The sequence below is a fragment of the Streptopelia decaocto genome, assembly GCF_964273445.1.
Source record: "Streptopelia decaocto genome assembly, chromosome: 6".
Classification (NCBI taxonomy): Eukaryota; Metazoa; Chordata; class Aves; order Columbiformes; family Columbidae; genus Streptopelia; species Streptopelia decaocto.
The window spans coordinates 2,194,270-2,216,874 of record NC_138660.1 but is presented as its reverse complement, the minus strand read 5'-3'; the positions used below and the strand labels follow the sequence as shown (position 1 = coordinate 2,216,874).

Below are 22,605 nucleotides of genomic sequence, written 5' to 3'. Positions count from 1 at the left end.
CCACATCTTGAGAACAAGCTGCCCATGGACACAACATGGCCAGGACGGACAGACCCACAGCCTGGCATCATCCAACCTGGCTGCTCCCGCCTCACCAGCATCATTGAACAGGGCTGCCGAAGCCCAGCAGAAGTCACCAGCCTCCTCCTGAACGCCCCTGGTAGGTGCTTCTCAGCCACCATCCCCTGTTTGTGACCTGAGGAACCAGCCTTGGTCCTCACAGCTTCTTCGTGTTGTGTAATTGCACCTGGGAGCTAAACAACAGCCATTCCCACATCATTAATATCCACTTTCTCCAACCTTCCCAGACTTGGAGCAGATCTCTGCATGTACAGATGCGACTGAAGGTCCCTCTTCAGCTGAAATGTTTTATTTAGGCCAGCTGCAGCCCTCCCGACCCCTCCTTGCATTTCCTTGCCTAGAAAAACCTCCTAAAACCTAAAGCTGAGGCCAGATGGAGCCTTGATGGGACATTCCTGCCTCCTCCTGAAGCATGAGAAAAATCAAGTAAATATAGGTACCGAGAGCAGAAAAAATTCCCTATTCCTGTAACTTCACAGGAGTTGCTCAGGATTTTTTTTATGTTCCATAAAAGAACGTCTACGCTGGATTCCTATTAACACAAACCAGGCCAATAAACACCTCCACCCAAAGCAACATTTTCCACTTCCACAGCACATCCCCGGTGACGAGATCACTTCAGATTACACTAGCCAAGGCCTATAATACCAAAATTGCCCTTTTTCTAATATAGCCTGCTAGAAGTTGGAGCAAGCTAGTCCATCTTCTCTGTAGTTGCCTCCTGGCTGGTTCCACTACATGATTTTCATGTTTACAAACAGTTGGGCTTCCAGCAGGGCAAGGCAAGGTTTCGTTATAAATAGCAAGATACTGAACCGCAGGAAAATGTCAGAGGCTGGAAAAAAAGAGATAAAATAAAAAGAGACATTTCCTCTTCAATCTGGTTTTAGTTGGCCCTGAAGGTACAAGTCCCTGTAGCTCGTGGGTGATACAGACACAACCCAAATCGTGCGGGAGGGGACAGTGGTGCCACGGGGGACATCGCACGTGAAATGCCTCTTTCTGGCTGGGTCTGGAATTCCTCCTCCTGTGTGCCAGGAGGATGGGAATCCCGGCCTTGCGGGAGCGAAGATAAAGCTGGGAAAGCAAACTGAAAGCCGCCTTGTTCCGGTGCCTCCAGGACCACTGGCTGGGTGAAGGGTTGAGGAAAGTCTCTCCAGGGCCACATACAAGGAAAAACTCATCTCTGGAAAACTCCAGTTGCTTGGGAGAGGACTGGCAGCTCAGCCCTCCCCGTGGGAGATGCTCTCAAGGCGCTGGGCTCCTCCATGCCCAGACCTTGGTGTCCGTGGTGGTTCCGAGCGGCTCCACGTGCTGGTGAGGAGCGCTCGGGCTGCACGACACGACCCGCAAACCCCGACTCCGTGCAGGACAAGTCGGGACGTGAGGCAGACGTGAGTGACAACAGCAGGAGGGAGGAGGAAAATCCTCACAGAGGTGAACAGGCAAAATTCCTTCGGTGACACCTCACCTGGTTAAGCACATACCCGGAGGCAAAGACTTTCCAGCACCGCGGATGCTGCCAGCAGCTCGGGGTGGAAGGAGTTTATCAGATAGTGCTGTAGAAATCAGCTCCCAAACCACAAAATGAGCTGCCTTTTTCTTTTTTTTTAAGCTAGGTTTCTGTACAAATGACTGTAATTAAGGATGTTACCTGTCAGTTCCTCAGGGCACTGAGGCCACGATGTTCAGGCTTTGGAAAAAATTGTCCTGCGTGGCAGCTGTCCCACTCCTCATCACATTTATCACATCCAGCACCCACCCAGGTTTCTCACCGATTAGTTGAAATTCAAGGACGTAGGGGGAAATCCCCACCTCCCTGAGCCAGATGACTTCACAGGAAGCAAGGGGATGGGATGCCTCATCAGAAAGAAATCACAAAAAAGATGAAGTGCGCCAGCAGCGAGGCTGTAGGGCGTGGGTGGTGAGGCACACATTTCTCATCACGTGTGTCATCGCATCCAAGGGCTCCTGCAGCGGTTTCAGGAGATTTTTGTAGATTCCTTGCAATTCATACATTATGGAAGAGCCTCCACCAGCGCGGTGCCACAGGCACGTGTGCAGCGCTTGTTCATGTAACCGTCGCTGCGGTTTGCAGCTCAGAAGTTACACACAATTTCTAAAACACGCTGTAGATAACGTGAGCACTTAACAATTTACAGGTTTTTCTGTAAAAACGCGTCTGGGGGTTTCATCTCTGCTGACACCGGGTTCTTATCATCCCTTACACAAGGAGAACATCCACCAGCAGCCTGCCCCCAGCCAGCAGAAAGGCTGCTCTTCCTCAGCCTCTCCAAAGGAAAACCACCTCTGAGGACGACCCAGGGCTGGCGGAGCCACCTCGCTCCCCAGCACAGCAACCAGCAGAGCAACCACCCCCCGAAGATGCTCCGGGAAAGTTCCCTCCTCCGGTGTCCCGCTTCCCCGGAGCCATCGGGCTGGGGGGCACCCACCCCCCCCGAACCGCGACCCCACACCGCCCCAGCGCCACCGGGCGAGAACATCCCCCCGCACGGAGTCATCGCCCCGGGGCGAACCGCGCCCGCCGCCCGCGCCTCCCGTTCCGACTCACCGAGGCGGGGTTCGCCCGCTGGCCCCGCTCCTGCTCCCGGCACTGCAGCCCGGCCAGGTGCCTCTCCAGGGCCGCCCAGTCCATGGCCGGCGGCTGCGGTTCCCGCGGGGGCTGCGCCGCTCCGCTCCGCCGCGCCCGCCGCCCGCCCGGTCCCGCCGCCCCGCCGCGCCGCCGTTCCTGCGGGGGCAGCGGCGGGGGCCGCTGGTGCGGCCGCGGGCGGGCGACGGCGGGGCGGCGGGGAGCGGCGGCGGCGGGGGAGCCGCTCCGGCGGGCATCGGGACAGCGCGGGGGCTCCCGGCGAGCCGGCGGGGAGGGCAGGTAGCCCCCGTCCTCCTCCTCCTCCTCCGAGTCCTCCAGCGCCGCCAGGTCCAGGCTGCTGGGGGACGGCGAGGACTTGCCCTCCGAGCACGGCGTGGCTTTGCTGGAGTTGGACTCCGAGCTGGAGCGGCTGCTGCCGGCGTCGCTCCCTAAATCCATCCCATCCTCCCGGGAGTCCTGCCGGAGAGAAGCGAGAAGGCGCCGTGTCAGAAAAAACACCGGGACCGGCCCTGCCCGCCGGGCACGGGAACCGCCGGCCCGGGGCCGCCCCCCCGCGCACCGGAGCCGGCGCTGCCGCCGCGGGGCGGCCCCGGGCGGGCGGGAGGCGGTGGCGGCGGCCCCGGGGCGGAGCGGAGCGGGGCGGGGGCGGCGCTCCCCGGGGCGGCGGCGGGGGGGGCCGGGCCGGGGGAACCGCCGCGGTGGCGCCCGGCGCATCCCGGCACCTCCGGCACCTCCGGTCGCGGTGCCCCGGGCAAGGCCGGGCCTGCGGGAAACGCTGTTTTGCCGTAGAAACAAGGTTCTTAGGGGTGGAAAAAATCCTCTTGGGAAGGGGTGGCACACGGCGCCAGCGCTTTTGCGTCAGGCTTAGGATGCCCGGGTTTGCGAGGTGGCTTCGTTGTTAATTACAAAGCAAGTGGCATCCTCCAACATGCACCCCAAGGGACACGGGCTCCTGCTACAAATCACTGCTCTGACACTCTCAATTTATTTCCTTTTTTTTTGGTAGTAATTTAAAGTAACTAGGTAAGAGTAGCCTATAAATAACTCTGCTAAAAAAATATAATCTAGTTTAAATATTCTGGGTCACCGAAGCCAAGTTTAACATGCAGATGTTCCCACTCCCAAATTCATTTAAAGAAGACCTTTTAAGGTTGCGTGGCCAAAATGAGGAGCATTAATCACACAGAAATGCACCTTCAATGTGGTATTTAGGAGATACGGCAGCACCCGGCCAGCCTCTGAGCTTTGGGTGGCAGATCCCTATAGAACCAGCCCAGCAGACACAGCAGGTGAGAGTATAGGGGATGATAAACTTCAGAGGGAGAGTGAGCACCTAGTTTTAATTATAATTAAATTCAAACGTTTAATTGGAGTTTATTTTTGGGCAGAAATAGGGAAAGCCACGTAGGTCCAGCCTGGGTTTGTCAGTTCTTCCAAACGGGGTAAAGGGAGGAGGGGAAGGAGGGAAACATCTGCAGCCCATTAACCCCTGGGATTTTTTAACTCGTTGCTATGCAGCTGGTCACCCCGTGGGGTTCCAGACCTGCGAGGACACGCCTGCTCCACCGGCTTACAAGTCTTCGACATTCATCTCTTTGGCAGTGGAGACCAAGTGCCACAGAGGGTCAGGATCTCAGTCCCAGAAACTCCTGCACTTGGCAGGAGCAAAAGTTAAACCTCCATCCTGAAAATGGATTATATTGGCAAAAGATTTGACCAGTTAGGCATCTGTAAAGTTAGGAAGGGAATGGCATTTGACATACTTTTCAGGGTGTCATTCTTTACTTGAGTCTATTTTCATGTCACCGCCACCCCAAGAAGCGAATATGTGCTGAGCCAAGCCGAGGAGCTGCCTCTTGGCTCCAGCCTGGCAGTCACAGGCTGCAGAAAGCTTTATTTATAGGGTCTCATGACTGATTAGGAAGATTTCTTGGATGTGGCGAGTGCATTGATAACATCGATGGAAGATGAGAGCGCTCCCCTCCCGCACATCACATTGAATTTCCCGGGGCAGCACCCGTCCGCAAAGCCCAGGGGGGGCACGATGCGGGTGCAGCCACCTCCCATTGTGAATTTGCCCGTTCCAGGTGGAATGTGGCTGTTTTGGCTGCTGTGACCATCATCCAACCCAAACCAATTGACTCCCCAGCACCGATTTTGTGTCCTGCCAGACCCTGCCAACAGCTCCCTGCCTCCAAACCTCTTATGAGGTTAACAAGGATACACGTGTTTGATGATTTTCTCTCTTTTTTACTATCTTTTTTTCCATTGCAGACAGATGCAATAATTTTTAATCTTGTAGTAAGCCCCCTCCTTTTCTAATTATGTATGGGGAGTGTATTTCCACTCGACCCTTCACAAGAAGAACCCGGGTATTGATATTCAAAACACATATGTAATTTCTCTCTTTTACGAGCCTACATCAAACAGGTTGCTTCCCCAACGCAATGAAAAACTTGAGTTTCATCAAAATTTTAAAGGGTGGAGAGTGTGAACACAAGCCCTCGCAGATGAAAAAATGTGCTTTAGAGTTGCTTCATTCAGCTCAATGGAGGTTTTAATACAAATGAGACTTGTTGAGTTTATTCTGAAACACAACTAGATCATTAAAAAAAAAGATGTTGCTTTCATTGAATGAATGCAGGGCTGGTTTAAAAGCCAGTTTACTTATTATCATAAGGTATTATATTTATTCCATTTTACTGTGGCCTGTGGGTGCCTTTGGTTGAAACTGGACCATGCTCCTCATAGCAAATGCATTTGTGTCTCTCACCTCTGCAACCTGGAGCTCACTGAGAGCCCCAGATTAGACCCTTAATTGGCCCAAGGCAACTGTATTTACCTGAGAAGTCTAGCTGGGGTTTCTGGGGGTTTTAATTGATTTTTACACAGACGTGAGCACTGTCACGATGCAGGTGGGGATTGCCAGGGAAATGATGCTGCCCTGAGATCGCACAGGAACGTGCAGTTTCCTCCAAACACAAAGAATCGATACTTCCCACCACCCCTGAAAAGGAAAAGGACTGCGCTGAGACCAGTGCCCATTTCCTTTTCCCAGTCCAAGCCTCCTCCAAGTACGTCTGGTTTTTGTCATCCCATGGGCACGAGAAAGGCTCTCAGCATTTGCCTCAAGTCTGCCTTGGACCCCGACGCTCCACAAATCAGATGGCAAATATACTCCCTGGCCCTTAAACTGGCCATTTTGTATTCAGGTTTTGGTTGGGTTTGTTTTTTTTGGTTCCTTTTTGCGTGTCCGTCCTCGCTGACCTCGCCGTGGAGGTATTCTAATCTTTCATTACAAATAAAGCGTCTGCCAGGTTTTGCACGAAGCGTAAGCCAAGCGCAATAGCTGCGGTTTCTTCTTCCTGAGCCTGCGGGAGCCAGAAGGGCTCCTGGCTCCGTTCACGTCCCTGCCTCAGTTCTGAGGCATCTTTAAAATGTTTGCCCTAGTAAGTGTTCCCCATCTGAGGAACCACAGCTGTCCCCAACCACGGCTGTCCCCAATGTGCCATGGGGAGGAGGAGGAGGGAGGAGAACACACAATCGCCTTCATCTGGGGTGTCCCTCGGCATCACCATCCCCTGCACACCCCCCAGCCTCTCCCCGCAGCTCGGGATGGGTGTTACACCATTCCCAAGGAAAATAAACCTGCTTTTTTTTGGTGTGGAAGAGAGCCTGGTTCCGTCCTGCCTGCAGCGCGCAGATACCATGGTGACAGACACCTTCCAACATTCCAAAAGCAAACAGGAACTCATGAATTTGTGTTTTAAGGCCAAATTATATATAGGAGCACCACATGCCTGACATCTGTCGCAGTTTCCTATTAGTACCCGTCGCTTGATTAATCCCCCGCAGCCAGCCGAGCCCCCAGCCAGCACTGGGAGGTGCTGCTCACGCTTTCTAGGCACCGTGATTTCACAAACTCCTTGGCGATGCAGCCCTGGTTTGCTGCCTGCCCAAGCCATGCCAAGCCGTGCCAAGATGTGCCAAGCCATGCCAAGATGTGCCAGCCTCCCACACACATCTTGCAGCAGGACAAGCCATGCTAAAGTCCCACCACCAGCTAGCTACCAGAGGGGTTGGGGACACCTATGGGAGGATGGAGCCCCAACTCGGGGCCGTTGGGGTGTTCTCCTCATCGTCTTCAGCTGCAGTTGGTGTCATTTAGGTATTTTCCCAGGTGATGCTCAGAGCCCAGATACACATTAGCGCCCCTAAAATCATTTCTGCAGACATCAGAGTAGGCAGGGGGATGAAAAAAGGTCACGTTTAAGCTCAGATGCTGCTGGGAAAAGGAATGTATCACTCACGCAGAAGTGATGACTGTCATGTCTTTATAAATATACCCGTGTGAAGGTGCTGTTCCCTCCACCAGCTCTCCTTGGTGCCGTGTCCCACAGGCTGTACCCACATCTCTGCCATCTCCTGCTTCGGTTTATTTTTCACCTACTCTAACTTTTTAAATACTGACCACAAGGTCTCACCTGTAAGATTTTCCCACCTGGTGGGATTTCTGCTGTTGTGGGAGCAGCTGTGATCAAACCCAACCGAGGCTTCTTGCATCGGCTTGTGATGAGTGAAGGAGCGCTCAGCAATGCTCTCTCCTCAGCCCTGGGATGGGATTTTGCTCAGCATTTTGGTTTCAGGAGGTGTTCAAGCCCCACTTAAGTGCTGTGGGGCCAGCAGTTTACATCCCCATCCAGTAACCAAACCAGAAAAGGAAGAAAACGAGATTGCTTTGGCTTGAGAGTAGCAGGGGAGGAGCCTCATGATAAAAAATGCTTGAGAATGGTCTGTGACTGCTTCAGAGGATCAATATTTGGGAATAGCGGGTGCACATCCAGACGCTGCCGCAGCTCCCGCCCCGTGGTCCTCAACACCTTCACAAACTTATCAGAAAAACTCGAGCAGCCAAATGCCCTCACGTGCTGCTGACTCACAGCACCCCATAGGAACTTGCATTGCATCTGGTTTTTCAACCGCTTTTTTTTTTTCTGATTTACTACTGCTTATTAATAGATAAAGGTTTGTCTTCCCTCTGGAAATCACAAATACCATCCCGCAGCCCCTGCACTCTCAGATTTATCCCCATCACAGGCCGTGACCCCGATGGTTTGGCTTTGAGACTTAGAAGCACAGGGATGCTGCATTGCTCCGTGTTTCCCAGCCAGCCCTGCGCATCCCCGCAACTGAGACTCCAGCAACAAACTGAACACACATCACCCTTGAAATGCACATAATAATGCAATTTAATTTAAAAATTAACCAGGTGGGGTGCTCACCTGCAGCCTCCCCGGGGCCGCGCACGCGGCTGCAAGCAAAACCTTCGTGGGAATCATTTCTGTTTGGATTTGCAGGTTTAACTATTTAAATTTAGCAAATTAATCCTTTGCTTAATTTAGAGGAGGGATAAGGCGGGGGGGGGAAATTGCATGAGGCAGCAAGAGTGTGAGTGATTACGCTCTCATTAAAGCTCTTCTGCTGGCAGAGGAGGTGATGGAGGTGGAGAGGGATAACAGCAGTGTCTCAAAACTAATCCCCTTCTTAGGTTGTGTTCATCTTTTTTGGCTCTGTCAGGCCCTGGTTCCCCATGCTGGGATTCGATTTTTACAGCAAGAAGAGCTGCTGGGATGGCTCATCCCCTGCCAGGGTTTCCTGAGCCACAGCAATACAGAGGCTGCAAAAATGGGCATCGCTGGTGTCCTAACACACCCCTGCAAAGGCCGCTTGGTCTCCGATCCTTCGTACAACTTAGAGGATAATTTTAAAAAAGTCTCTGTTCAAACTGTTTTTCCTCTAAATAATTTGCTGTGGGCTGGAGGATGAATGGAAAGGCAACCTGAGCTTTTTATATGACCTCTCACACATATCTTAACTCTTTCTATATGCATCTCTGACCAAATTCAATGACAAATTCACAACCTGACATCCCCGGGGAACACTCAAAAAGAAAACCAGGGGGTTAAAGAAGAAGAAAAGGGCCCATCTTTGTTTTCAGAAGCACTCACCACATCTTTCTGCTTCTTGGTGGATTATGAAGGAGAAAACAAGGAAGGAAAAGAAATCCCCTTAAATTAAAATTATTTCTTGACCATTTTAATATGGTAGAGCGGAAAACTGCTGATACCTCTTGAGATCTGTGGTTCAGGAGAGCAAAGCAGCCAGCCAGGAGAGTTAAATTTATTCCCATACACTGTGAAATGTGCTGACCCACACACCAGAGGGTTTATCACGGCTTCAATGAGGTGGGGGGGGTCACCACCTGAACGTATTTAAACTGAAATTATGCTGAAATCAGTTGAAAGCGAATCCTGCCTCCTTGCTTTAACAAAGGTGCATTAAAGGCAATTACCAAAAAATCCCCTTTGAGAAGTAAATGGGTTGCAATTAAGTTATTACACCGGCAAACGTGTCGGTACCTTAGGAAACCTCATCGTCATCCCTCCTCCTCCCCTCAACCAACCAGAAAAACACTCCCTGTCCCATATTTTCCCCACAAGGACACGTTGCTGGGGTTGATGGATGCTTGGGGAGGCTTTTAATTCCTCTTTGCTTTTGCTGTCTGTCCTGGTGCTGCTTTCCCTGTGCCTGTTCCCATCTGGCAGGCACAGGAGGGCCAGGAAAACACTCAGGTTAAATAAAAAAGCCAAAGTCAATAGGGATCCTCCTTATCTGTCAAAAGGCCTCTGGAATTTGGTGTAATCATCAAGAAAAAAATGCCCTTTTATAAACTGTTCTTGAAGGCACGTGAGTAAGGAATGCAAGTAGGGAAATAGCTGAAATATTTCAAATGCATGAGTCCGCAGCAGCGCTGCCCTATCTTAATACTTACGTTAGTTGGTCTAAACATATTAACTCAGGAATTTCAGCATGTGCAGAGTGTTTCTGTACAGAAACCTCTTCTGCTCGTGATATTTAGGGCACAACCCCTGCAGGGTGAGGGTAGCAGGAGGAACTGGCCCCTTGATTAAATTTCAACGAGGAGAGTGATGTTTGCCTCTGGTTATCCTGTTAACACAACTTAACCAAGCAGGCAGGACAGGGCTCAGCTCCATCACTATCACAGCAGATTTTGTTTAGGGCAAGAACCGGGAATTTCTCCCAACTTTTCATCGCACCCCAGGCGATCCAGTCCGCTCCCTGATTTAAGGCTGAGAATTAGTTTTCTAGGACTGTAAATATCTTATAGGGAATCATTTCTTGCCCAAACCTATTAAATGAAATTCACAGAAAATGGTTTGGAAAAGAAATTTAAGACATTCCTTATGCAGTCAGACAATCTCTTCCCGTGAATAACGTTTACTGAGAGGTTTTACCGTCCTTTCGCCACTCTTGGGTCAGTCCAGCTCAGGGGTGGATTCAGGTTACACATAAATAGGCCCAGCCTAAAGCAGCCAGAGCCTGGGACGCGGAGGGAACCTTTGGCAGAGGGGAAGGTGCAATTCCTGCTGGAAGAGCTGCAGGTGTCCTTCAAAGTGGGGATCAGGTTCCATCAATCTGCTCAATTACCATTTAATTTGGAGTCTACAAGTGTTGCTGATGCCCAGTTTCCCATGAAGGGCAATTATCTTTTGTTATTTCTTTGTCCCTGTATCTTTATGAGCCCATTTACATTTAGATGCAGTTCAGGTTTACAGGAGCACATGCTGCTGCTTTGCTTTTCTCTAATATTTCATGATATGCTTAACACAGCGTCTGTAGCAACACAATATTAACACAGCAGCTCAATAAACAGACTGAGAGTGAACTGGTTCTTAGTTCTTTTTGTTTCCTTGGTTTTTTCCTTCTAAATTTCATCATCCCTTGTGTCACAGAAGACTAAACAAACTGCTAATACAGAAAGGCTGGGTGAGCCTTATCAGTTATGAAACCTAAGAGCTCTGCACTCATTCAAAGGCCGGTTTTTGGCTTTTAACCCAAAAAGGTTTTGCAAAACATACCGGAGAGCTGATGGCCACAGATTTCTAACGTACCACATTAGGAATCTGGTCACCCAGCACTGGGCAGTATTTTGGTACTTGTCTGTATTCAAAGTAAGAAATGTAACTTTGGAAAAAGAAAAAACCCAAAATCTACATGACATGCAAAACCGGGGAAGATAAAATCTGTAACTACAGCAAATGTAGCTGTGAGGAAACAAGCCGTTTTCCCTGATGATGAATTATACTTTGCTCGCAACAGATGCAGATCTTCATATTTGTTTTCTGCATAAATCTACATATTAGCCTGAAAGCAACTGTACGTGCTTTGTCTTGCCGCGGTTCCATCACTGGCGGCTCCTCTCAGCCGATGGAGTGCGGGGCCGCCGAGCGCAGCTTCGCTCCGTCCAACAGTCCCATTTTGTGGCTTTTCCGCCCCAAAATCCCGGCGAGGGAGCGGATGGACACTGGCCACGTAGTGACACTGTGATGTCTGTTCTTCCCTTGGTCCCTGGGGATGGGCAGAGCACCCCTGAAAGGGGGAGGGATGCGCAGGGTGGGTGTTGTGCCCCCAAACCCGGAGACAGGAGCTGCTGCCAGAGCCACGGGGCTTGTTCTGCAATTTGATTTATTCCACCTATAATTTATTTTGCCTCGGGGTCCTTATTCCTGGAGAAAAACTAGAAGCGGGGGCATGTCCTGTGGTGCAGGTGGTGGGAGGAATATTCTGCCATCCCAGCCAGAAAAGGTGAAAATGAGAGGTACTGAATATAATTATCTCATTAAATGGTGAGCCCATTTTTTCAGCTTTTCTTAATCTCGTTTAACACCATTGGTGTCAAGTTAAATTATTTTTAATCATTTTTACAAAAAGCATCTGATGAATTTATGGTTCTCTCTACAGGATCTCCTGGAACATAATTCTCCGAGAGAATTTATTTTCCTCTCCTCTAAGGAGTCTTATTTAATATCTGTGCGCTGGAAATTGAAGCGACGAAGCAAGCGAACAATTACTGTGGTGTTTTTTTAATGGGAGCAGCCTTGTCCTACAGCCCCGATGAGCATCTCAACCCTCACAGGCAAGAGCTTTGCTGTCCCGGAGCCTGTTGTTATCCCCAGTGATAAATAACCTTTACTGGTGCTGCTGGTGGGTCTGTCCGTGCGGGGAAGTCAGTGGTGCTGGTGACAACAGAGGGGACATGGGGACCGACAGCCCCTGGTCCCTCTGGTCCTGCAAAGCCACCAGGCCAAAGCCGTTTCCACGGCAGAAAGGCCCCATGGTTTGTAGGGACAGATTGATGCTTTTTTCATGCAAAACTGAAAATCCTAAAGCTCGTAAGATGGCAAAAAATAGAAAGCGAATTGCCCTGACCTATTACTCCAGAAAAAAGATCTATTTCTGATGCGTGCACTATTTAAGCAGAGAGGCTGCTGGCTAGGCTCAGGCTGTAACCCACTTAGGCGAAGCTTCAGGCGTAAAGCAACGTCACTGCTTATTCACCGGTGACACAGCGGGACAGAACAACACCCACCCGCGTTACCACAGAGGGGACAACACGGGACATATTTAAAAGCCGGATTATCGGTGCGCAGGGATAATCTCCGGGTTTCTAGGCAGGTTACGGGTCCTTAGTGTGAGCTCTGAGCTCGCTGGGATGGGAAAGCAGATCCCCTGCGGTCCTGGGGACACCGGCACGGCCAACATGCACTCTGTGCACTGGACAGCACGCTGTGTCTGTGTAAAGAACCGTGATGGATGATACCGTCCTTTATGTGAGCCCACGGGGCAAGGATTATCCCTGACACCAGCTCTCAGTGTTCCCTGACCTGACCCTGCAAAGATGAAAAGCTCAGGATGATGGAGATGTTATTACTCCGGGCATCTCCCCCCGTCCTATTCCCAGCAAGGCTTTTAAGGTGCAGGATGGAAACTGAGACCCAGGCGCTGGCTTGGGAATCGACATTAGGGTTACGCTGTGTCTAATAGGAACCGCTGGCTCCCAAACAGATTCAGTTCCCTACAGTCACTCCAGGATAATATCTTGAAGAAACCAGCTCTACCTATTTAAATGCCTTAATAATCAAGCGCAGGAGTTCAGAGGTAGATTTAATCCAGCTCTTGAGAGCTTTATCTGTTTATTTTACAGAAACTCCATCTCCAGCTCTTCCTGAACAGCCAAGTGGGTGGGTTGGGTATTTCTGCAAGAAAGCGTGGGACCCACATTTGCATTCCTCTGCAGGAAAGCCGGGCAGCAGAGCTAAGGCACAGATGCACCTTTCAGCACTGTAAAGCCCGATCCTACATGATATGGAAGAAAAAACCTGAAGTTGAGTCCCAAGACCAACCCAGACTATATAAAGGGTAGTGTCGCACATCACCGATGTCAATATTTACGTCCCCGTGGCCCATCCTGCAGCCAGGGCTTTGGCAACAGCCTCTCGCTGTGGTTTTTCCCGTTGGAAGTGGAAGTTGGTGAAACAGAAAGTGAATAATCCACTTAGCGGGGCTGGCGCCGGCTGCCGCGGCCCGTGCTGCGCTCCAATTAACACCGGCAGCTCAGCCGCGCCGCAGGTTTTGTTGTTAATTGCGGGAGGGAGGGAGAATCGAGCACGCTTAGCGCACGGCTGCTTGGGCTGGGAGAAAGGACACGTCCTAAAATAACTCACAGGGAAAAACCATCATTAACGCCTTGAAAGCTGCGCTGAATCGCCACCAACCCTGCGATGGGGGATGGACCCCTCCGGCCACCCCGGCGCGGCGGGGACGTGTCCCCAGTGCCCCTGCTCACGGGGCTCACCACAGACACCCCCATAAACCAGGGCCTAGGACACACTCCTGAAAACCCAAATCTGCTTTTCCCTGGGGCTGGCAGGTCTGGAAATGTCCCCAGGGTGTCCCTTGTGCACCCAGTGCCAGCAGCGCAACTGGAGCTCAGCTTTTGCGCTCCTCCCCAAACCGAATCCTTTTGCCATCCTCATGAAACCCTCACAAAACACAGCCCAAGTCTTGCTTCCACTTTGATTTTGAAGTGGGATGCTAACCCCTTCAATTTTCCAAGTCGACACCTTATCTACAGCTATTCTTTCAAACAGAGGGTTGCAAGGTACCTTGGTTTTTGCGAATGCAATTTCTGGGGTCTCAAAGCTGCGCTGCTTTCAAAGGAAAAACCTCGTTTGCTTGTTTTAAACACAGAATTCAGTTTGCAATGATTTTCCTCCTGGAAAAAAAGCAAGAATTCCCTCCCAAACATGCACAAGATAAGACGGGACCGGAGCTGTCGCATCCTCCGCTCCCTCCAGCCCGGCCAGGGACAGGGACCCATGGCACCCGCTGGTCCCACCTGCCCCACACCCCTGACATGCTCATCATTGTGCTTCTCCAATAATTTTCCTAAGTTTTAGCACACTTGATAGGTTTTCCATTTGACAGTGAAACGAGTAATGAGAACACACTTAAGGTAAAAGATGCCGGGAATCGCTTCAGTAGGCGCAAACCAACACGTTCCACTGGGCTGCCAGATAAAATTGTGTGCTTAAAACCACTCTGCGTTGGCCCAAATGCTTAAGAGAGCTCAGGATTGCTACACCCCACAGGAGGAGATTTTTCCCTCTTGTGCTTGTGGGTATTTTGTCGCTCTTTGGGTAGAGATATGTGAATATCTCTGGCAGCCGACACAGCGCAGTTCTGGCAGCCCAGGCTGTGCCGCGGTGAAGCGGATGATGACAGGGATGCCCTGCAAGGACGGCTGAAGAAAGCGCTTCCTTCCAGAAGCTGATTTCCCCATATTTCCCGTATTTCACGAGCCCAGAGGCTTTGCGAGAAAAACCAGACCAATGCAGGAGCACAGGCAGCTTATCACATTCAGCTTCCTCCCCTTATCACGCTTGTCAAAACAAAAAATGTGTAATTTTTACATTGCAACACAATTGAAAAGAGATTAAGCTTCAAATAAGATTAGGGGAGCTATTAATTGAATGGAAATTAATAAGTGTGCAGCTTTTGGATGCTGGAGGCTTGAGAAAAAGAAAATAACTCTGGCGGGGTTGGGAGGAAAAAGCCCATCAAGGCTGGGGCAGGACAGACAGACAGAGGTAGGGACATAAAAACCCGGGGTGGGGACAAGTTGTGTTGTCAGGAGCCCAAGAAATGCCCTTTCCCCAGAGTGTGCAGTTGGTTTGCAGAGACTCAGGACCAGAGCTCGGCTTTTCTTCCAGGCAGTGGGTAAGTACAGCGACGCTACTGCTCCATGTACCACTCCAGCATCGCTTTTGCTCCACGTACAGCTCCAGCATCGCTTCTGCTCCATGCACCGCTCCAGCATCGCTTCTGCTCCTCGTACAGCCCCAGTATCGCTTCTGCTCCTCGTACAGCTCCAGCATCGCTTCTGCTCCATGCACCGCTCCAGCATCGCTTCTGCTCCTCGTACAGCCCCAGTATCGCTTCTGCTCCTCGTACAGCTCCAGCATCGCTTCTGTTCCATGTACAACTTCAGCATCGCTTCTCCTACGCGTACAGCTCCAGCATCGCTTCTCCTACACGTACAGCTCCAGCATCGCTTCTGCTCCACGTACAGCTCCAGCATCGCTTCTGCTCCACGTACAGCTCCAGCATCGCTTCTGCTCCACGTACAGCTCCAGCATCGCTTCTGCTCCACATACAGCTCCAGCATCGCTTCTCCTACACGTACAGCTCCAGCATCGCTTCTGCTCCACGTACAGCTCCAGCATCGCTTCTGCTCCACGTACAGCTCCAGCATCGCTTCTGCTCCACGTACAGCTCCAGCATCGCTTCTGCTCCACGTACAGCTCCAGCATCGCTTCTCCTACACGTACAGCTCCAGCATCGCTTCTGCTCCACGTACAGCTCCAGCATCGCTTCTGCTCCACGTACAGCTCCAGCATCGCTTCTGCTCCACGTACAGCTCTAGCATCGCTTCTGCTCCATGTACAGCTCCAGCATCGCTTCTCCTCCATGCAGAGTCCTGCCAGGGCTCAGTCCCCAGGGGCTGTTTCCTCCCCACAAGAGTTACTCTGCTCTTCCCTGCTCGGGGAGGGCTGGCTATGCTGAGCAGAGGCCAGCGGTGCCCAGCACAGGCAGAATTATTTTCCCCATGAGCGAGATCGAAGCCACATTTTCCAATCATCAATTTTGCTCAGAATGGTCCAGCTGTTACTGAGAGCATGGTTATGCGAACACGTCTTGTCCAAGCCATTAAAATGAATTAAATATCACTCCTGTGGCTCCTACCAACGTGGGCAAGAGTCCCATTTTCCCCCGGGACCCCAGCTGCTCTGAAGCTGTGGCCCCTCTGAGACACTAAAGACCCAACTTCATTTTATTTTTAAAAGCTCACACATTAATATTGAAAAACGAAGGGAGCTGAATCGCACCCTGTCAAACCCTGTCCCCGGGTGGTTTCTCTGCTGCCATTGATGCAGTACGGATGGAACATTTCTGTGAGATACAACATATGCACCGAGCGGCTCCTTCCCTCCCGTAAGAGCCACAGGGAGGGAGTTGCAAGATGCTGAGTCACAAACGCAGCCAAACACCAAAAATAACTGTGATATCTGCAGCCCCTCGCACCTGGGACCTACACATAGATGTGTGCCTGTCCGAGCAAAATGTGTTATGGTGAGATATCCGAGTCCTAAAACGCTCCTGCGAGGCAATTAAACACTTGCAGGGTCTCACACCCACAGCTTAAAAATGGTACTGGAATAACTCCCTTTAAAATCTCCAGCCGCACACGCTAGCGTAAGGTCACACCGAGAAACCCGTCAACTGCCCGCGATAGACTCTTCAAGAAAAAACAGCCCGTATAAAATCCATCAAATAAATCAAGTTAAGGTTAAAAATATTGACTTAGGACGAATTACGATCTCTGTCACGGATCTGGTAGGTTTGCCTGAAATACATCCACATTGTAGCCGTAGCTGGTTAATAGAAGATGCCCCTACGAACGCTTCAGACTGGGAGTTGCGATACATTTGATTATGCAAAGCACTTGCTAATACATTTTGCTGCGTGTCCCTGAATATCTCTGCGAGCTGCTGAAAAGCAGCAAGCAATGGGTTCAGGCTGAGCTGGGGCTCCGAAACCAGAACCACTGAAGTTCTTCACCATCCTTTGGCTTCCTCCCCGGTGCCCATAGAAATCCTGCTGTGCCCGAGCCCCTTCAGACAAGGTACAGGATTTTTTTCCACGTGTACTCATATTATATTAAAAGGGCTCAAGTCCTGGTTTTCCTGCTGCATTACAGTCTACACCACCATCTGTAAGGCGGCCAGCCAGACGGGCAGTCAGGCTCTCAGCCATGCAGAATGAGTATTATTTAAAGGATTTGTCTCCCAAACTGTGTTTCTATAGAAAAAAAAACAAAAACAAAAAGGAACAGCAGAGTGCAGGCTGAAAGCACCCGATTCGCAGCGTACTCACATTCATCTTCCACTCCGGGCTCCTCTTTCAAGCCATTTTTTGGAGATCCAGGCACTCGTGCCCTGTGCCTACGGCTCCGCTCCCTCCTTCCCCTGCCGGCCGCTGGCCATTCCTCCGGGACTTGCCAATTCGAGTTCAAAAACCGACTTTTAATTCATTTGGCATCAAGGATTCTGGCTGCACTCTTCCCAGCAGCTGTCATGTCCCGCCGAAGGAGCCGTGGTGCCAACCGCTTCCAATATAATCTCCTCTCCGAACGACTGGACGATGCTTGAACTCGTCTTAACCCTCCGGCCGGACAGAGATCTCTCTGCAATGCTGGGAGAATGCGATGCTGCTCCTTCCCAAAGCCTCCCCTTTTACATGCCTCGACCTTGCAAGGGAAATCCTGTCTCATTTGAATTATTCATAATACTTTCTGTTCTGCCAGCTCCAGCATAGATTTTCAATCATTAATATGTCACGACTTTTTAGCTTTTGGACTTCTTTTCTCCTAAACGACTCACCGCTTAAAAAAAATAACGCAATTGCAGCTGTGTTAATTAGCATTCCTCTGATTTATTAAGTAAAAAAAATGTCTCCATCCTCATGCACGCCCTTCCTGGTGGGAAATACCACTTGAACAGCTCCGGGAACAGGGATTGCGCCGGCTGGTTCGAGCTAAAGCTGCACAACCCACGTTTGGAGCTCGTGCTTTTGGCAGCATTTCCCAATGCTGGTAACGGGAGCCAGGGTGGGCTTCCAGCATCACAAAGAGAAGAAAAACACCCGAGGAAGGTAACTGTGCTGTGAACTTGACAAAAGACCTTGTTTTCATCCTTTTTAGGGAAAGCTGATGGCAAACTGTGGTGGTTTTGATGCTGGCCAGGCCAGGCTTTGCTCCCCAGTGGGTGCATCCTCTGGCTTACACCAGGATCTGTCCCCCGTGGTCCTCCCACGGACAACACTTATTAATTGGAAGTCGGACGGAGCAATTAGCCGGTCGCCGGGAGGCTAATGCTTCTTTCGGCTCCCGCTGCTCAGCTCAAGGCTGGAAGAGCTGAAATTTCTGCCCTTGTATCTGAGGAGCGAAATGACATTTCAGCAGCGGGGGAACTGCTGCCAATAAAATCACAGCCTGAACTCATTGCTTTCATTATCCCTTAAATTATTATTTGCTGTACTTGAGGTGGGTTTATTGCTGAGGCTGGGCTGGGTATGTGAAAGGAGAAGGGTGAAGGGCACCCCAGGGTGCTGCAGCTCCAACCTGGCTGAAATAGGAACACACATAACCCACTGATCTCAACAAAATCCCCTCGTTTATGGATTTTACATAGGAACCAAACCTGGTTTTAAAATGGAAATGCTGTGGGAATCTGAGCATCGCGGTGCCCAGGACAGATGGACACGCGCATCCTTGCAACCTCTTGCCCCACAGGCAAGTTTGTGGAGCTTTTCTACACCCCTGATTTATTGCTGTGATTTATTGCTGCTCAGCACTGAGAGATAATTAATGAACTGTTCATAATGTGCTATCAGTTCAAAACAAAAGATACGATGAAATACAAAGATTTCGGTGCATAACCTACTGTATTGGGGCTTGAGGTAGAAATGACAAAGAGCTTCAAGTGTTGGGCACATAGGAACTGCAAAGCTTGTTCCCCCGAAAAAGGGTTTTAAACTTGAATCCTCCATCTCAATTCGAGTGGTAGTTGTGCTGGCTCATTTCTCTCCGGCACCAGATCTGCTAAGATATTACATATTTCAGTGTTTTCCTAATGCCTTTCACCAAATATTCCCAACAAAAGACAGTGACATACACGTAAAGGACACACACGTAAAGGACACACAGATCCGTGTCCTGCAGCCGCGGTGTTGGGACTGTGTCTGGGTGACAAGAACGGCCAGTCCCAACGGCAGCGATCCCTTGGGTTGCTTTAATCCCCCCTTTCCAATATGGGATTAGGACTTTTTCTAATAGGTTTCTGCTAATTCCTTAAGAGAGCGGAGCACAAACACATGCATCTCTGCAGCTAAGAAGTTTTTCTTGATGCTGGCGCTGTCATCTTCTCCGCATGCCCATCTTTCGGATACATCTCAGCAAGTGCTTGTGTTCCCCAAAATAATCACTCCAAAGCAGCCACGAGCATGTTGCCTCCCTCACCGTCTGCACAGACCACGAAGCCCGTGCTGCCTGCGAACCCATCACAGAACAGTTTGGGTTGAAAGGGACCTTCCCAGCTCCCCCAGTGCCCCCCCTGCCATGAGCAGGGACATCTGCACCAGCTCAGGGTGCTCAGAGCCCCGTCCAGCCTGGCCTGGGATGTCTCCAGGGATGGTTCATCCACCACCTCTCTGGCCAACCTGGGCCAGGCTCTCACCACCCTCAGGGCAACAATTCCTTCCTCATGTCCAGCCTGAATCCCCCCTCTTTTAAAACCATCACCCATTGTCCTGTCATAAGACACTCCTGCTAGAAAGTCTGTCTCCATGTTTCTTACAGGCCCCTTTTAAGTATGGAAAGGCAGCAAGAAAGTCTCCATCTCAGCACCTAAAGCAAGGAGGGAGCAATGGGTTGGAGGGAGCAATGGGTTGCAGGCAGCAGAGCTGTACCTGTGGGAAGAGGCTGTACAAAAGTCCAGCCCAGCTCTGGTACACTTCTCCACACAGGGTTTTGTGATTCCATCACCAAGGATGAGCATCCTGCATCCCTCCCAGCCCAAAATGCCATATCCTCCTCCCCCGCGATGCCGCGGGCTCTTGAGCGAATCTCATAATGCAAATAACATACCACTGCCTGTGGGAAACCACAAATTATTTTCATAGCCCGAGTCCTGAAGAAGCTATTGAGCTTCAATGCAAGTGATTCTCTGATTCTAAGCATGGTCAGGGAGCTGCCAGGCTGGAGAGAGGTGGCGGCAATTCCCTCCTGCAGCCGCGAGGTTCTGCTGGAGCTGTACATGGAGTAGATTGGGGGCTAAGGAGATACTTCAGGTAATATATTAAAAAAAAAATATCAAAAAAATAAAGTAACAATTGCATGGAGTCAGCAGCACGAGGCCCCAGACCCCTCGTTTCCCCTTGAGTGCCAGGGGAGCTCCTATGTCTGCAAACCCAAGTGCCACTGTGCTGAGGAACCCCGCAGTTATAAGCCTATTTTGGGCAATCACTACAAAAAAGCATCTTAAAAAACCCCAGGTAAATATTTCTGCTCTTGCTGAGTTTTATAACAAATCCAGGAAGACCAAGTTTTGGTTCCAGCAGATCTCTGGAACACAGCGCTCCCATGGGAAGCCCCTACATCTCCTTCTGCTGGCGGCTGCGGGGCTGAGCTCGAGGGACGAGATGCTCGAGGCTCCTTTGTGTCCCACAATCTCACCTGCGCCTTGTTGGATTTGCATTTGAAGCTGCTATTAACCACCACGATAATGAGGAGCCTGTGCAAAATTTGGAATAGCGAAAAAGGATGAAAGTCACCCAAAGAAAGGCTGTGAATGCGCTGATTACACCCGGCTGGGAACCGCGGCATTCGGGGCTGATGCTGCTTTCTGGGAGCGAGGCAGCGCTGTACCAACACAATTCCCCATCAGAAAAACATTCAGGTGTGGAGATATTTTAGGGCTGGGAGAGCTGGAACTTGGACGAGGCGCATCGGGGAAAAGCCACCAGTGTCCTTTGCCTGAGCACCAGCACGTGCCTGGGGCTGGAGAGGTGCAGGGACACGGGGAACGGGAGAGGTGGAAATCTCTTCAGAGAGCAGAGGCCACCATCAGATGATGCATGTTCACTTTGGCAGCTGTAATGCAATCATTCCACCCCGAGGCTCCTGTGTTAGAGCCGGCAGGGTGGCTTAGATGCCGGGATGCTGTGCCCTGTGCACAGGGAGCTGCTTCACCTCCTTGTGGTCCCCTCTCCCCGCTGTGGTCACAGAATCATTTAGGTTGAAAAAGACCTTCAAGATCACAGAGTCCAACCTTTCCCCCAGCCCTGTCCCTGCCCCATGTCCCTGAGAACCTCATGTCCGTCTGTCCAGCCCTCCAGGGATGGTGACTCCAGCACTGCCCTGGGCAGCCTGTTCCAATGTCCCACAGCCCTTTGGGGAAGAAATTGTTCCCCACATCCAACCTCAACTTCCCCTGGCGCAACTTGAGGCCATTTCTTCTCATCCTGGCGCTTGTTCCTGGGGAGCAGAGCCCGACCCCCCTGGCTCCAAGCTCCTTTCAGGCAGCTCAGAGATCAGAAGGTCTCCCCTCAGCTCCTGTTCTCCAGCTGAACCCCCAGGTCCCTCAGCCGCTCCATCACACTTGTGCTCCAGCCCTTCCCCATCTCACCCAGGATATTCTCCTTTCTGGGCCCAAAACCAGCAGTTCTTCCTATTTCTCTTCCTGCTTCATGCCAGCTCAAACACAACCCAAAACTCCCCCATCTCCCCCCACCCTGTGGTCCCAGCACACGATGCCGTAATCACCACTCTCACCCATCCCCAATTTAGAGAAAGGCAAAGAAAAAAACCAAAAGTCTGGTTGTTATCTAGAAGACACCCGGGCAACACGTCTGGCCTGGCAAGAAACTTCTTGTCTCTATGATGTGGTATTTAGGGGTTGCTGCCTCTCGCCATCTCTGTCCTTGCTGCTCATCACCACAGAGGGGATGGATTTCCTGAGGTTGGCTTGAAGGACACGGAGCCTCTCAGAGCCCATCAGCTCCAAGGAGCCTTCCCATCTCCCATGCTGTCCATCCCGCACCTTTCATGGGAAGGAATGGGGAAAAAAGGATGGCAGGAGGCAGCAGAAAGGTGTAGGCTGCTGAGCCATCACCAGGACCTCATCCTCCCACACCCACCACCGCACGAGCATCTCTGGCAACAAACACCCAAACCCCACGTCCACCTTCAGGAGATGATCACCAAAGGGAACCTGCATCATATTTCAGTTTTCTTTCATCAAAGGGCTGCGCGAAGCCGACCCGGCATAAATTGATAGCTCGGGCAGCTCGCCCTGAAGTCACCTGCAAACATATTTCATCAAGTCACCTTTAAAAGTGCTGAGCTGGCAGTGCTGCCCGGCCCAGGGGAGGGCTGCGAGGGGACACCGCGTTTTGGACTCCTTGCCATGGGCACATGTGGCACCCCCCGAGCTGTGGGACAGGGACAGCGCAGCCCAGGCTGGCCACGGGGGACACTGGGGACATCGAGCTGTGGTCAGGGGACAATAACCGCAGGGAAATCCAGCTGCTGGGAGAGTGCTTACCCCTCGGGGACTTTATGGTGTTACCCCCAGGGCTACAGAAACCTTCACACAATTTGTCACAAAGTCACCTAGAAATTAGTCATGATTTTTGCTGGAAGTGGTGGCATCTCCAGCAGCATCACCTGCTCCCGTCCCCCCGCCAAAATCACGTCCCAGCCTTTGCTGCTCATGGTTAAGGGAACCGGGGGGACAAAAGACAGACAAAACCTCCTCTCCTGTTATCCTGCTTTCCCAGCATCCCCCGTCACACATGGAACTGGCAAGAACAAGCAGCTACAGAAAGTTCACAGGTTTCACGTGGTTCCTTCTGTTTTAATTAAATCCCAC

General features: G+C 51.1%; 1 protein-coding gene across 2 annotated transcripts in view; it reads right to left on the bottom strand.

Annotated features, from left to right (window-relative positions):
• SCHIP1 (schwannomin interacting protein 1) overlaps nucleotides 1-17,155 on the bottom strand; it is a 47,730-nt gene extending 30,575 nt beyond the window's left edge. The window contains exons 1-2 of one of the 2 annotated variants that reach the window (XM_082055325.1): nucleotides 17,051-17,155; nucleotides 2,654-3,148 (exon numbers count right to left, since the gene is read on the bottom strand). In XM_082055325.1, the coding sequence (XP_081911451.1) occupies nucleotides 2,654-3,148; nucleotides 17,051-17,056 (501 nt within the window). In that variant the 5' untranslated portion in view covers nucleotides 17,057-17,155. Of the gene's footprint in view, nucleotides 1-2,653; nucleotides 3,149-3,251; nucleotides 3,269-17,050 lie in introns of those variants that run through there. The other variant, XM_082055326.1, reaches the window with a different exon arrangement.
• Between the last annotated feature and the right edge of the window lie 5,450 nt (nucleotides 17,156-22,605).